This window comes from Barbatula barbatula (assembly GCF_947034865.1).
Source record: "Barbatula barbatula genome assembly, chromosome: 5".
Classification (NCBI taxonomy): domain Eukaryota; kingdom Metazoa; phylum Chordata; class Actinopteri; order Cypriniformes; family Nemacheilidae; genus Barbatula; species Barbatula barbatula.
In genome coordinates, this window is record NC_136769.1 from 9,742,007 (window position 1) to 9,757,905 (window position 15,899).

At 38.9% G+C, this 15,899-nt stretch overlaps 1 protein-coding gene across 1 annotated transcript; it reads left to right on the forward strand.

Moving 5' to 3' along the window:
* The first annotated feature begins 56 nt into the window (after nucleotides 1-56).
* cavin1a (caveolae associated protein 1a) lies at nucleotides 57-12,398 on the forward strand. Its single transcript, XM_079457793.1, has 2 exons — nucleotides 57-989; nucleotides 10,272-12,398. The coding sequence occupies exons 1-2, from the start codon at nucleotides 441-443 to the stop codon at nucleotides 10,992-10,994; spliced, it is 1,272 nt and encodes a 423-aa protein (XP_079313919.1). The 5' UTR covers nucleotides 57-440; the 3' UTR covers nucleotides 10,995-12,398.
* Nucleotides 12,399-15,899: the final 3,501 nt, after the last annotated feature.

A 15,899-nucleotide genomic window follows, 5' to 3' on the forward strand; every position in this document is an offset into this window, starting at 1 on the left:
ATGTCCACAGGAGGCTGGCTGAAGGGAGGAAGGGAACCCTGACAGGCGGGCTTCACAGGGTGCTGTGGCATTTGTGCACGGTCACACGCACATACCTACTTGCACACACCTTGGTCCTGAGCTGGTCTCTTTACACAGACTGTCCAAGGTCTTTAGGACGGGAGGAAAGTTTGAGGCATTACTGCAAACTTAGTGAGTAGAACGTAGTGGTAGAAGGTGGTGCAGGTGTACGGCGACGAAGAAGTTTGAAAGTTGGAGCTGCAAGTTGTAGTTGTTCCCCTTTGATCGTTGGGTGTCTGCTGTCATCCAGTTCTTTTTTTAGTGCTTTATTTTTACCCTGGGACTGCGTTCTTGCACACCGGATCACTTTGTGTGCACTTCAAATCTGTCTGCAAGTAAGCGTGTGTGTTTTTTCATCGTTGTGTACTTGAAACCTGGCCATGGCCGACACTGACTTCAAACTAGAGCGTGCTGTCTACGCCGAAGTCTCCGATGACGACGAGGAGGTCGCCTTGGTCGCGCCTGCGTCCAAACCTGCCAAATCCACCAAGGTGTTAGCCTCAAAACGTGGAGACGATGTTGATGACAGTGACTCTGAGGTGGACCTGAACCTGGGACCGGGTCTCGATGGAGGTGGCAGTGGTGGGGTGGAGAGGTCAGAGGCCCAGGCTATGATGATTCTGGCACTCCTAGATAAAATCATAGGTGTGGTAGACCAGATCCAGCAGACTCAGGCGGGTTTAGAGGCCAAGCAGGAGACCATGGAGAAGAACATGAGCAGCATCCAGACCGACCTGGCTAAGCTGGCAAAGAGCCACGTGGGAACTGCTGGAACGGTCAACAAGCTGCTGGACAAGGTACGGAAGGTGAACGTCAACGTGAAAAGCGTCCGCACGGACCTGGAGAAGCAGGTGGGACAAATTAAAAAGCTGGAGAGCAATGAACATGAGCTCCTGAAGAGGAAGAACTTCAAAGTCCTCATCTTTCAGGTATGTATGTGACCGAGCATCTATTGGTGATCGTAAACCCAAACTTGCTGTTCTCTCACAAATCTTAACCAAACGCTTCTAACTAACTTCCTGTACACTTGCAGTTCATTTCTCACTCAAGGGCACAAAAGTGTTACTGCATGGGTCACTCTTTACTGGAAAACTTGAAAAATCTGTCCAGAGGTATATCTTGCAATTTGTTTTTAGCTATTTACTGTGGATCGCCATGGATTTTATAATAAAAGAGCTGGGTATGATGAGTTGAACAAAACTGAGAGTTGGCAGCTGAGACCATGAAATTTAATAATGAAATCATATAAAAAAAATATATATACATTAAATGGAACTGGGATTAGTAAGCATTCCTGTTCACCCAAAAATGTAATTCTGTCATCATTTACGCACCCTCGTCATTTCAAACCTGTATGATTTTCTTTCTTCCCCAGAACACAAAAGATGTTTTGAGGGAAGTTGGTAACTGAACAGCGCCAGCACCCGTTCACTTCTATTGTGAAGACACAAAACCAATGCAAGTGAATGGGTACCATATTACATTCTTCTAAATATCTCCATCGTTCTGATGAAAGAAAGTCATACAGGTTTGAAATAACAAGAGGATGAGTACAAAATGACAGAATTTTTGGGTGAACCATTAACACATTTTGTGTTACTTTAAACCTTATCTTTTGTGCAAAAGCAACACAAAGGACTCATAATGTGTTAAAAAACGTGTTAAAATTCCATGAAACTAAAATTGTATTATAATGTAGATGTACGGGCCAACGCATTTCAAAATAAAGGTTCCTCTTTGCATTGATGCCATAGATAGAATAACCATTTTTGGTTCTCCGATGATCCTTTCAACCCTCCAAAATTGACCTTTGGAACGCAGCGATATGTGAGTTTCTTTGGCAGGTTTATCGCATTTGAATGCTTATGAATGGAAGACAAATAGATATAGTTTTGATTGTTTGTGGCTTCACCTTCCACTATAAATATTCAAACCATAACCGCTAGAAAAGGTTCTTGTATGACACTGTGTAGCACCCTTATTGTAAGCATATAGTTATAACCAATGGACTGCCCCACCTATCTACTGTACAACTAGATCTAATTCTGGATGCTTATGAAAGCTGGACCCCAGCTGCTGGGTGGTCTTCTCCTTTTCCGTTCTCATAAACCCTGACGGTTGTGTGTGTGAGGTGGACTAGGATATCTCACAATCTTACCACAGTGCTCCTCTCATTCATATCATCTCGAGTTTTGGTTTTCCGATGCACTCATTTCCAACACATTTTCCTACATTCATTTGTTATAAACTATTAAGATATCGCAATAGCCCACGATATAAGTAGGACTACATCTCAGCCATCACATAAATGTGCGTGTAAATCTTGTTGTATTTGAATGTGAGAGTATATTTGTGATATTTCTGTCTGGGCCACTTTGGAGCACACATGGATTCTTCTGCAGGGCTTGGTCCTTAATTCCCCACACACTGTGATGAAGTGTCAGCCCACTTCCAAATGGACCTGTGAGGTTATATAGGTTTCTGTCTAACCTCACAGCAATTTCTGAACAATGCTGGTTCAGCACATTGCACAAATATAGAAATGCATTAAGGAGCCATATGCATGTCCCAAAACACAAATAAAGTAACCAGGTATTGTTTCACCTGTGTAGTTGACCACTCCAAAAGTGATGTGGAAATAAATACATCAAAATTGTTGAATTGTGCATAAAATCAGTGGATTGTGTTGATTTATATATTGTATTGTGGGCCCTTGTAAAACTTTGGACAATGTTCACAAAAAATTTGAAATTCTGATCCTCATTTACTCACCCCCTTGTTATTTTAAACCTTTAGGAATCTCTTTTGTCTGCGGAAAACAAAACGATATTTTGAAGTAAGTAACCGAACAGCACTGGTCCCCATTTCATTCTACTGTATGAACACAAAACCAATGGGGAACGGGGTCCAGTGAACAACATTCTTCAAAATATCTTCTTTTGTGTTCTGCAGAAGACAGAAAGTCATTTTTGGGTGAACAATCACTTTAACATAGTTTAACTGGTTCTTAGGAAATTGTGTTAATCCAAGAATTGTTAGGTTGTTGTCTCTTAGAAAAAAGGCGATGCACTAAGTTGAGTTTAAACAAACAGTGTGATAGAAATTGTTGTTGAAAGTTCCTGGTTGGAGATTCAAAAAATTGAATGGATGTTTTGCAATTGTAATAATTTATATTGCATATTTATACGCTTTTTTGGTTTGTTGGTGTTTCTACAGTGTGTTGCTTAAAATAAAACGCATTGCTTTCCAAATGATGAGTGCTTAAAACATTCATACAATAATATTCATACATAAAAAATGTGCTTACTGTAAATGTCAGGATCCGTGTAACTTGAGATCATGAGAGACAGTCTTACTGTACCAACAGAGCAGGCACCTTAAGAAATAATAGTCGAGTATTTTACAATATTTTATAACATATTTCATCCTTTTCTTTGTGGAACACAAAATAATATATTTTGAGAAATGTCTTGTGGTTTTGTTTTTCAAAGCAGGGAAAGTCAATGGGGTCCAATGTTGTTTGGTAATCAAAGTCCCTTAAAATAAGGATATAATATTCTTTGGTGTTCTGCAAAAGAAAGTCATACATGTTTGGGATGAATTTTCATTTTTGGGTGCCATGTGCCTTTAAGGTTTGCCTAAGGGAGTCTTTGCATGACAGTTGAAAAGCCCTTCACTAAGTCGTGTGTCTGTAGATTACTCACTATTCGTTGTCTTTAAAATACCACCAGACACTTCAGACGTGAACGTGTGTTCTCTCTAACCTGTTCCAACAAGTGTTTAGCTCAAATCCTGCTTCAGTATGTGGAGTAATATTTCGCTGCTATATAGGATAGCAGTTGTGTGGAGTGTTTTGGGTCAGGTTAAATGTGATTTGAGCGTGCTGGATCGCTGGTTGGACAGAAGCCCACACAGAAGCCCACACTGAAACCACCACCCCCCCCCAAACTCTCCCTTACTGTCTAATTATAGTACAAAATGCAGTAACGTCTGCATGGCTGGCTTGACAAAACTACTGTCAAGTAAGAGAAAAAGAGTGTTTTAGGAACAACACCCGCTTTACCAGAATTCAATTTAATTCAGCATGGTGTTGAAACAACATTTTAGTGCTTGTATCGGTTAAAGGTGCAGTTTGTTACAATTTTGCAGTAAAATATCCAAAAACCCCTGGCCAGTGTTACATATTTTGTTCAGATGAGTACTTATAATATCTCAAATGTTTCCAACTACTTGTAAATCATGGAAAAATCGGCACTGTAAAAAGTGATACGAGTTTGTGGAGAAATGCGGAAGTAGTGTAGTGTCTAGCAACCCACTAGCTTGTTTCAAGCAATCACTAATTTATGGACCGCAATTATACGCAACATCTATAAAACTTTATTACTTTACCTCGTCCGCTACCAGGATTTCTCGGTCCCAGTCTGATTGATGGCCATCAGTTGTGGAGTTGAAGACAAGAGGTCCCATCATTCCACGCTCCTTCACAGCATCTTCAAGCTACGCCATTGTTGTTGTTGTTTTGATCGTGCGCCCTCTAGCAGTGGTTTTTACTAATTGTAGCTTTAATGGGATAGTTCACCCAAAAATACAATTTCTGTCATCATTTGTTCACCCTCGTGTCATTTTGTGTGGTCACCAACGTTCTTCAGAATATCTTCATTTGTGTTCTGCAGAAAAAAAATATTTATTCAGGTTTGAAATGACAAGAGAATTATTAAAATAATATGCTGTTGATATGCACGTTCTTTGCCATGATAATTTAAAACCCCATGCATGATTCCAATAAGCCATAACAATGTTATGCAGAATGTTCATATTTTTATAATGTATAATAACATTTAGTGAGCCGGGGGGGATTTGTTGGGTTGGTCTGGTCAGTGTGTTCTTGCACTTTGCTGTTGTTTACTCTGTATCAGTGTTGCTGCATTTAGATCTACTAACTAGTAATTTCCTTTCAGTGCTGCTCTGAGAGACTGCCAGTGGAAAACATGGGTGATGTAATTGGTCTCTAATGTTTTTAATGCACATGGTGCTGCACGATAGAAATGAGGGGGCCGGATTGAAGCCATATATTTTTATTTTAAAGTGTTGTTCTGTTGGCTCGGGTACCTGTTTGCCATAATTTCTCCAGGCACCTCTTGCGTAATAAGGATCATTATGGTCTGTTAGGATTAAATAGAATATACTCCAGATGGATCTCATTCATGGAATACTTCTGTCTTGCCTGAGAATAGGCAAACTGGGAAATTACAAATACTTTAAAGAACAGTTCACCCAAAAAATTTATTCTGTCATCATTTACTCACTCTCAAGTTGTTCCAAATCTGTATAAATGTCTTTATTTTGATGAGCACAGAGAAAGATATTTAGAGGAATGCTTGTAACCATCAGTCTTGGCGACCATTGACTACCATAGTAGGAACAATTGCTTTGTAAATGTCTTTGTTCTGTTGAACACAAAAGAAGATATTTTGAAGAATGTAGAAAGCAAACTGTTCTGGGGCATTTTTGACTACCATTGTCATTTCTCCTACTATGGTAGTCAATGGTGGCCAAGAACTGTTTGGTTACGAGCATTCTCCAAATATCTTTCTCCGTGTTCATCAGAAAAAAGAAAAACAGATTTGCAAGGTGAGTAACTGAAAAAATTTATGGTTGGACTGTTCCTTTTAGCTGTGTACACACGGTAGTTCTGTAGAATTTGCTCATGTAAATATATTTGCACAAAATCGACTGTACATATATGACTAGATATTCATATATGACATATGTAGGTGTGTGTGTCACAGCTTGTGGAGTCTCAGTTTCACAGATCTCTGCTGGAATGTCCACTGAGGCTGCAGGTTACACTACTGGCATTTATCAGATATCTAATCACAGACCCCTGAGACCCACATCAATAAAACATAGTGGCCTATGTGACAGGCCACTATGCGTCTAAGTGTAGGAGAAAGGGAGATACCTGTGTACACATATTCATATTTTTAGTTGACATTTCATTTTGATAGTCTGTGCCAAAATTGTTGAGATGACAGACATTCAATGAAGCCCCAATTTGTCTCTTTAGAGCAATGCAGATTGCCTGTTATTTCAGCAGCCGTGAGGGTCTGAATCTCAAATTGTAAGGTTTTAATGCTGAGAGGGCAGTTGGGAGCAGAAGGGTTTAGGTGATGTGACTTATAGGGTTTGCGTGATCTTACTGCTGCATTGCTGGCCTGCGCTCTATTTATTGCGCTGAATTCAGGGTATCAGATTTACACAGACGGCAGTGTGTTTTCAGTGTTAGCGTGTGTGTGTAGTCCAGGCCAGAATATCACGTTTGATGAATGGGTTGAAGATATATGCAGCATGTTGCCACCTGTGCGGCTGTGTGTGTGCTTTTCAAGAAGGTAGCCAACTTTTTGGTAGACCTATAGCAGGAAACAGGAAACATGTTGGACATGAGATTGAGAAAATGACTGTATTTGTGTAATTGAGATATTTTATGTGCAACATTGATAGCGTGCCACACAGTGCTCTGTCTCAGGTCCTGGAATAACTAGATTCTTTCATATCGCTTGCACGGGGCAGGGCTGCAGATGAATATGTTATTATTAAATATAGATCGCCAAGAGCAACACTGGATACTGAAGCGATCCTGTGCAGTAGTGTGCATCCACAGGATGTCTTTCTTTTTGGCATACTGTAGGTTTTACCCTTTGTGCCCACTTCCCCTTTAAACTTTGTTTTCCGTAAATCACACCCCTGTTACTTTTATCCTTTCATCTTTATTTGTGACACATTTGAACACCTCCCTGTAATCACATCATTAACATTAGCTCAGATTTACTCTTATTATAGAGAGATGGAAGGATCAAATGAGCATCTGGACTGAGGAAATGTTTAGTTGCTGTAACCCCCATTTATAATGCACTATTCTATTCTATTCTATTCTATATGGTTATTATTCCCATGTAATAATAAGCTTTTTTTGTTTATTTTTGTAAGTATACGCGCAATGTCTATATAAGTGTTGCTGTGCCTGAGAACACCCGTACCCATAGAACATATCTGTAATGCACAGCTTCATTGTTATAATATATACAGCACATTCCCAAAGTGTTCTTTATCATATAATGCTTCACAAACTGTATAATTTCTGTATCGATACTTAACATGTTGGGTCACAAGCAGAGAAGGTAAAAAGGTCGAAGAACCTTTATTACTTTGCTATATGAAAGCATGACTGCTGGCTCCTGTTTCGACCCCTGGAGATTAATATAGTTTCCAGCCAATGAGAGATAACCTGGAATTATTTGCTTCTACGGGTGTATCAGTGTGTGTTTGTGCACTGAGCTTGTGTTTGTCTGTAGCAATTCCAAAGCTTATTTTTAGTCCAAAAGCTGCCAGACCTCACATCCTGACAGATAAGATACATATCTTGTCGTTTTAGTAAGAGATGTACAGTCTCTTTACAGTTCCCTCCATTAAAAAGCCATTACAATTTTGAGATTTTGGTTCATAGTGAGAGTTCTGATTAAAGTGCTCTGTTCTGGACCCAACCGAACCCAGCAGCTGCTCTTTACCTCATCCTCAACATGTCACACACACACACAGCTGTTGTCAACTCATCACAAACCAGTTCTGTTTAGCTGTATATGTCATGCAGACTGCTGCCTCAAATGTTTTATTGTTGTCTTGGTAACAGTTGTCATGGTGCCATGTCCATGGATAGCTTTTAATCGATGTAATCATTTGTCTCTTTGGTGGATAGGGTGGTGATCCTTCTATATATATTATGTGGGCTTTAGAACAAAGCTTTTATTCGAGGGTTTTTAAGTTGTTATATGGCACCAGACACATGGCAGCTAAATCAATGTAGTGTTTATTGCTGCTTTATTTGTACTGGTGTTTTCCCAGCAAGAAACAGTTGGACCTTGGGTCCAGAATTAACTTTTACAACATCTACTGGCAATGGCAAGTTCATTGAGAATATTAATATTATTAATGGAATTTTTTATAAATGGAATTTTTCCATTTATAAAAATTTAAAACAAGTGCTAAACATCAGTTTCATGTTGTATGACTGTAGGATGTGTGTAGAGTATGTTTGCTGATGTTTCTACCTTCACTCTGTCAAACATGTTCTGAAGAAGCCATGTTTGCCTGGTTTTCTGAAACTTCCATTCATCTTTTCTCTCAGACCAGCTACACAGACACACACACGGAAGACATCAGTTGACACAATGTCTTATAATCACTGGTAAAACGAGAAAACATTTACTATGTAGGGTCTAAAAGTCAAAACCCACACTGGAAATTTGCACAATTGTGACAGTGGTCATGTGAACTTATTAACATAAAAGGGGATGATTTGCTTTATTTGTTATGTCTATGATATAATTGGATAATTGTAATAAACATCTATAATCAATATTAGTAATAGATTATAATAAACAATTTTTTTACAGTTTTTATTTCAAATGTGTTTTTGTACTTTGTATTTGACTTAATAGCAATAATAATATCGGCACTGAGGGGCAAGTGTAATGACCACTTTCACCAAAACATTCAATTTTTTGTAAATGTCTTTTGAAACCATTTCCCCAATTAACCCAAGCTCCAGCGGAATCTGAATAGGTTTGACATTTCAAATAAGTTTCATACAAACAGCAGCCACCAAACTGGGTTCGCCAAAGTCAGCCAAGTCATAGACTAGTGCTAACATCAAAGACTGCTCAGATGGGCTGTTATCTTTATTAGCCTTCTGTCCCCCCCCCCCCCCCCCCATCGCCCGACCTACATACACATCTGAGGCTTCTGCACCGAGCACAAAAACACATTACGTGAAGGTCTCCAGGACGGGTCTTGTCTTTAAAAAGCCAGGAATCTATCAAGGCATGTGTGGTTGCTATGATAAAAGCATCTGCGTGTACTTGCTAGTGTGCTTAAAGGAATAGTGATTCGGGATAAGGCATTATGGCATATACTAATGATTACTGTTCGGATAATGAGGGAGATGGAATCCAGAGAGCAGAAATGCTGATCTAAAATAAACACACACACATATTCAACCTTCACAGCCAGATATGGATAGAGGCGAGTTTACAAGGACTTCCACTGACACAGTCAGAGAGAAGGCAGAAAGTTAACATAAAGAACTCTCGAATTGTTTATTGTAAGAAACCAATCTTTGTCAGAACGAGAGCTTTGCACCATTTAGATACACAGGTCCCAATACTCAGACAGCCCAAAGATATGAATCACTGGATTTTCCTGTCGATTCTTCAAATAGCTTTGATTAAAGTATTTAACAGTATTGATGTCTTGTTTAATGCATAACAGATTATTTCAGTGAAATACACTAAATCTATTTTATATTTCTAACAATAATCTTGTTTGTCAAAGGCAAATATTTGAGGGGCTATTTCTCCTTCTGACCACCAGTGGGCGTGTTGTACTTATTCAAGCTCACTGCAGTCATTATAACTTGGGTGTAATCTAAAGATTAAATTTAAAATAAATGTATACATATTTGGAACCATCTGAGGGTGAGTAAATGATGACAGAATTTTCATTTTTGGGGGAACTATCCATACACACCATCATTTGTCATGTAACCCTTCTCCTTACGTTGGCCGCTAGGGGGAGTGCGTCACTCATCTGTATACTCTTAAATGGCCTGAATTTGAAACTATTTGTATTGACATTCACTATCTTTACATAAAAATCAGTTTATCATCTTACTACAAAGAACCTTGATCCAGTAAAAATGTTAATTGCACTTCACAAAGGTTAGATGAGTTACAGCATGCTGTGAAGAGTCAAGCTGAACAGGTTTTGGGGGTGCCAATATGAAGTCATTCTTAAGTCTTAAGATGGAGTAAAGTCAGATTGGTGATATAGTCAGAATACATTTATTAAATAGCGTATATCTTCCTTATTTGAAATTCATTGGGTTAGTCAGGATAGTTTGGCAGGAATTACAAGCAGTTATAGATAAATCCATTGTTTTAAAGCGTTATGAGCAAGGGGAAGAATTCAGAATTGCATTATGAATCATTTATTTAATCATACTTGAATCACTAAATATGTCATTGTCATTTTTGCGTACTTGCTTTTGTTGTTGTTTATTCAACCCCTTCTCTGTTTTTTTGAAGATAATATTGAAAGTCTGCAGATGAACATTGAGGTATTGTTTATATTTGCTTTTTCTCTCTCTTTTTTCATAGGACAAGGAAAAACCTGTGAAAGACACCAAGAAGCCAGTGGCTGTTGGAGAGGAAGGAGAGCAGGTGCTGAGTGAAGGTGGAGAGGAAATCGAAGAAGAGGTGGAGATTGAGGAGATCATTAAAGAATCTCGTACTGAGCGCATCAAACGCAGCGGCCTCCAGAAGGTCGACGAGCTGAAGAAAGCCTTCAGCAAGGAGCAGATGGAAAAGACCAGACAGAGAACCAAGGATAACCTTGCGAAAACCAGACAGAGAACTAAAGATAACCTGGAGAAAACACGTCAAAGAACCAGAGAGAACATGGAGAAGACCAAGAAGACCCTGGGGAAGAAGATGGGGAAGCTGGGAACAAAGATGACGCCCAACACAGAGCGCCGCGAGAAGATCCGTAGCACTAGAGAGAAGATGAAGAAGTCATTGACCCCCGGTCACACCGCTCACCCCCGCCCTAGATCGACTACCTATCGTGTACCGCCGTTTACCTTCCACGTGAAGAAGATCCGTGAGGGTCAGATCGAGCCCACACCGGAGCCTGAGGAGGAGGATGAGGAGGTCCAGGAGATTCTCGAGGAGGAGGAAGGAGTTGGCCTGGTGTCAAAGGTGGAGGAAGGTGAACTGGTGAATCTGGACAGCCCGGAAATGGATGCCTTGCTAGAGGCAGCTGACCACGCCCGGCTGGTGTTACAGGATACGGTGAGGCCCAGAGAAAAAGCCACCCAGTAAGACGAGCTGGAGGAAAAGCTCAAGATAAAAGATAAAGAGGTCTAGAGATAAATAAGGATAAATGGATGTAGGGAACTGGGATGTGTTTGAGGACGGACAAAAATGCAAAGCTATGTGGAATAGACTTGACCTTTGGCTGAACATTTTGTTTGTTTGTTTGTTACTATATATTAGGCTAAACCTCAAGATTGGGAATTTTTTTGTCAATGGTCAGTTTCTAAAACTGACTAAAGATCTATTTTTATTGTGTTAAAGTGTCTCTGAAAGGATTAAGGAAATTGTTTGGTGTGATTATGAAGTTTTCATAATATTGACATGATCTTAATGAACATGAAATGTTATATAATAACACAAAGCTGAATGTGTGTGTGTGTGTGTGAGAGGGGGAATAGTCATTCAAAATGTTTAATAAATTCTCTCTTTTATGTCCTATTACATGGCGTATAATGTTAACCTAATTGTGAATTTTAACACTACGACGGTGAGGCTAGATTATTTATACATTTATGTTAAATTGTCTGTATTTGAACACACAGCAGGCCTCATGCATCTATCTGAAACTTTATAGAGCAAAGAATGAAATGTTGCAATGATTTGAAAGTGCTACGAATTCAATTACAAGAAAGGAAGTAAATAATTAATGAATTAACTGTTGACTAACTGACATTTTCTCTGTTGAGACTGAAGGTTTTCACAATCATGGAAAGGTGTTTTTTAGTAACTAATGTGATTGTGATGTGTTAAATCCTTTAATCTCTGACACAGACTTTGTCTAAATGTGTATTTGATGTTAGAATTGATGAATTTCACATATGGTGAATCAAACAGAATATCATGTGATTTGAAAAGGTTGTTTTTGGTTATATTCATTATGAGGTTTATTCAGAATTTGGATGATTATCGTATTTGTACATATACAGTTTTACATGCTCGCAGCAAGTCTGTTTATTTAATTTTTTCATACACATACAGTACACAAATGCATTCAACATTAGATAAACAGGGACCTAAGGAAAGGTATTGCTCAAAGTTGAGTGATCTCTATCAGACGAAACAGCTGTGTATTCTGGCTAATCATTGATTTTCTGTTATTTTAATATTAAACCCAAACACTAAACTTTTTACTTTGGGTACCTTCTCGTCAAAATAGCCATTATGTCACTTCATTTTTACAAACAATACACTGGAAGTACATAGTTTTTGTATCACGTTGATGACTTGATGTTATAAAAGTATAAAGCTGATGCAGCATTCTCACAGCGATAGTTTTCTAGATGTAAAGTTCAATGAATGAAGCTAAATTAAGCTCTGCGTTGTTTTTTCTTGCCCTGTGAGGTTTGTGGCTGTATAAAATGATTAGGTGCACGTTGCTTTCATTAAACAAATAAAGCTGCAAAATCAAGTAAAAAAACGTATGTTACGTTTACTTTATAGAGATCTAAGTGCTGCTTGTTATAATTCATTGGTAACAGGGAGACAAGGTTGCTATGGTACAAAAGTAACGTACACCTTATGAAACATACAATAATGTTATGGGAGAACAGTAACTGTATTTATATATTTGTTGCCTAAATCAGATGCCTAGTTAAGTTGAAACAAAATCTAAATGCATAATCTCTAAATGCATGATCCAAATTCACCAATATAGTAAAGTATAAAATTATTAAAATATTTACATTTTCATGTTTTTATATTGGATGTGTCAGACAGCATTACTGCATTATGCATTACTGCAAGGCAGCTAGTTCTGGATTTTGCTTGGTTGGTTGCTCTCTCTCTCTCTCTCTCTCTCTCTCTCTCTCTCTCTCTGTCCTTGGTGGTGATGTGTTGGTTTTAGAGGGAATCCATTAAATAAATCAATGAAGGAATCTGATTAAGGAGAGTGCTCTTCTAAATGGGCAGCGTACGACAACAAAAGACAAAGAAGGAGCTTGGATTAAAGACACAAAAGAAGAACAGTAGACACTGACAAACCAATTGTTCTGGATATTTCTTTACAGACAAGGTTTTCAGCTGTTCAGCAGCTGTTAAAAATATAACAACAGGCATAAACTGCTTCTCATCTCTTATGATTTTAACACAAAGAATACGTATTTAACATGTTTGATTTAGCAACAGATCAGACATCATTGAATAATGCTTACTTGATATTTAATTGATAGTGTGGGTAAAATAATTTCTTAAATAATAACTTCAATAGATTACAGTCTTTTTGAAGATGTAAAAAAAAAATTTAATACAAGCAATGGTGGTGGCCACATAACATAATTCATATGCTATAAATTCTTAAAATAAACCAGCATGTGTCTGTTTTGTCAATTAGTATCCCATGAAAACAGATGCTTGTATGTCCACAAGCACAATCACAGGAAGGACCATCCATGACATAGGAGTGATGATGTTTTATGAGCTAGTTGGGAATTTTCTTCCTTGCTAAATGTTGCAGAAGGCTGTGCTCCATATTACTGAAGAAACCTGTTCTTAATCCTGCAATGTTAGATAAGTACACACTGGTATCTCTTCCCCTTCATAGCCAAAACCATTGACAGGTTGTATATAATGAGCTCTCCTCCTTTCTCATGCAGAACAATCTCCTTGACAGCAACCAGCCTGGTTTCAAGAGTGGTCATTCCACCAAGACTGCGCTGCTCTCTGTCATTGAAGCCGTGAGACTGAAAAGCCTCAAACTCCTCTGTACTCATCCTATTGGAACTATCTGCTGCCCTTGACACCGTTAACCACCACATCCTCCTGTAGACCCTCAAAGCTATGGGTGTCTCTGGAATGGTGTTGCAATGGTTCAGGTTTATCTCTCAGGTAGGTCATATAGAGTATCCTGGAGAGGTGAGGTCTCTGATTCCAATAATCTCAATACAGGGGTGCCTCAGGGTTCAGTGGTTGGATCATTGCTATTGTCCTCATACATGAAATCCCTAGGTTCTGTTTCTCACAATCCTGTCCTCTTTGTAGTTGTTGTTCTAGTTCAGGCTGACAGGATCATGACAGCCCCATGCCTTTTTTCTTAGCCCCGTCCCTTGTTTCCTTCTTCATGATCCCGTTATCAGTTTACGCCCTTCATCTGTTGCCCTTGTTTATGCCTCTTTTGTTCCTCTCCTATTTAATGCCCTTGTTTTTGCTGTCTTGGTTTGTTTGTCCTCATCAATGTCTTGTCCTGTCGTCTCTAATTTATGTTGAGTCAAGTTTTATGGTATGGTATGGTTTTTGTTATTTTTAGTTACGTTTTGTCCATGTTAAATAAATGTATTTTGGTGAAGAGCTGTCTGCACTTGGTTTCTGTTCCTGTCAATTTCATGACACTGTCATTCAGAAACATGGCTTTTCCTATCACTGCTATGCGGATGATAAACAACTCCACCTGTCATTTCAGCCTGATGATCCGACTGTTTCTGCATGCATTTCAGCATGCCTGAGCAACATTTTGCTCTGGATGAAGGATCATCACCTGCAGCTGTACCTTGCGAAAACAGAACTGCTTGTAATCCCGGCCGACCCAAAGATTCATCACAGCTTCTCCACTCAACTGGGCATATAAACCCTCACATCTTCCAGAAATTCCAAGAACCTGGGACTGGTGATCGATGATCAAACTTCACGGATCATGGATCACGCAAGCACCACCGGGTCCTGTAGATTCACCCTCTACAATATTAGAAAATTAGACCTTTCCTATCCGAACATGCTACGCAAATCCTATTCCAGGCTTTTGTTCTGTCCAGACTGGACTACTGCAACGCGCTACAGGCTGGACTTCCAGCTTGCACAATCAAACCTTTACAGATGATCAGGAATGCGGAGGCAAGAGTGGTCTTCAAAGAACCAAAGAGAGCACACTTCACTCTCTTCATTACGTTACATTGGCTCCCTATAGTGGCTCGCATCAAATTCAAGGCTCTGCTCTTGGCCTACAAGACCATCACTGGTTCTGCAACCCCCTAATCTTTACTTGCTAATGCAGACTTATGTACCCACCAGATCCATACGCTCTGCGAATGAACAGTGTCTTGTAGTGCAATCCCAAAAAGGTAAAAAGTCTCTCTCACGTACCTTCTCTGGATCGGTTCCACATTTGTCAACAGGTTCTGTAGCAATCTTTAAGAATCGGCTGAAATGATAATTTCTGACTTCATTTTGTATACTGTGGTAGGCTTTATGAGACCATTTCTATTGTACTTGTGTTTTTTGTTGTCCTAATGTTGTTCAAATTGCTTCCATTGTTTACCTCATTTGTAAGTCGCTTTGGACAAAAGCGTCTGCTAAATGACTAAATGTAAATGTAATAACGAATAGCCTGCAGGATGTTTCTACAATAAGACTGTTATTATATGTGCCCTGCCTCTGCATATGAGAGAGCACATTCGTAGGTTTTTAATCATATCCGAGACTTTAACCCATTAAATTATATCAGTTGCGTTTTAGTAAGACATACATTGAATGGAGATTGGCTTCGTGCCTCTTTCATTTTAAAGGTGAATGACAATAAAAAAATAATACAAAAGTCCCAAAATGACACTTCTGATCATACTCTGATTTAAACGTCCTCAAACTTATATTTCATTTCATTTTCACACACACTTCTACACTTTTCATAGCAGTAGATGCGGTTCCAGGATTTTTTAAAATAGCATTAGCCTCTGTTTACCATCAGTGAATGAAAAGCAGATGTAGCAGAAAACGACAAAGAAATTGGCACTGGGACCATAGCTTTGACTCTGTGGAAAACACCATCTGGTGTTTCCTTGTAAGTCCATTTGTTATGTACTGTATGAACACACTGAATGCATGACACATGGACACACATTGTTTTTATATTTCAAGGACACGCACTAAGTTTAATTCAATAAACGTTTTAGTTATGTATTTTGTTTGCAAAAAAAAAACGTTACA

What these genes read in the sequence shown, in the direction of transcription:
- cavin1a (XM_079457793.1), top strand. Translation starts at nt 441, where the DNA reads ATGGCCGACACTGACTTCAAACTAGAGCGTGCTGTCTACGCCGAAGTC. An exon ending in TCAAAGTCCTCATCTTTCAG is followed by an intron (nt 990 to 10,271) that starts GTATGTATGTGA and finishes CTTTTTTCATAG; the next exon opens with GACAAGGAAAAACCTGTGAA.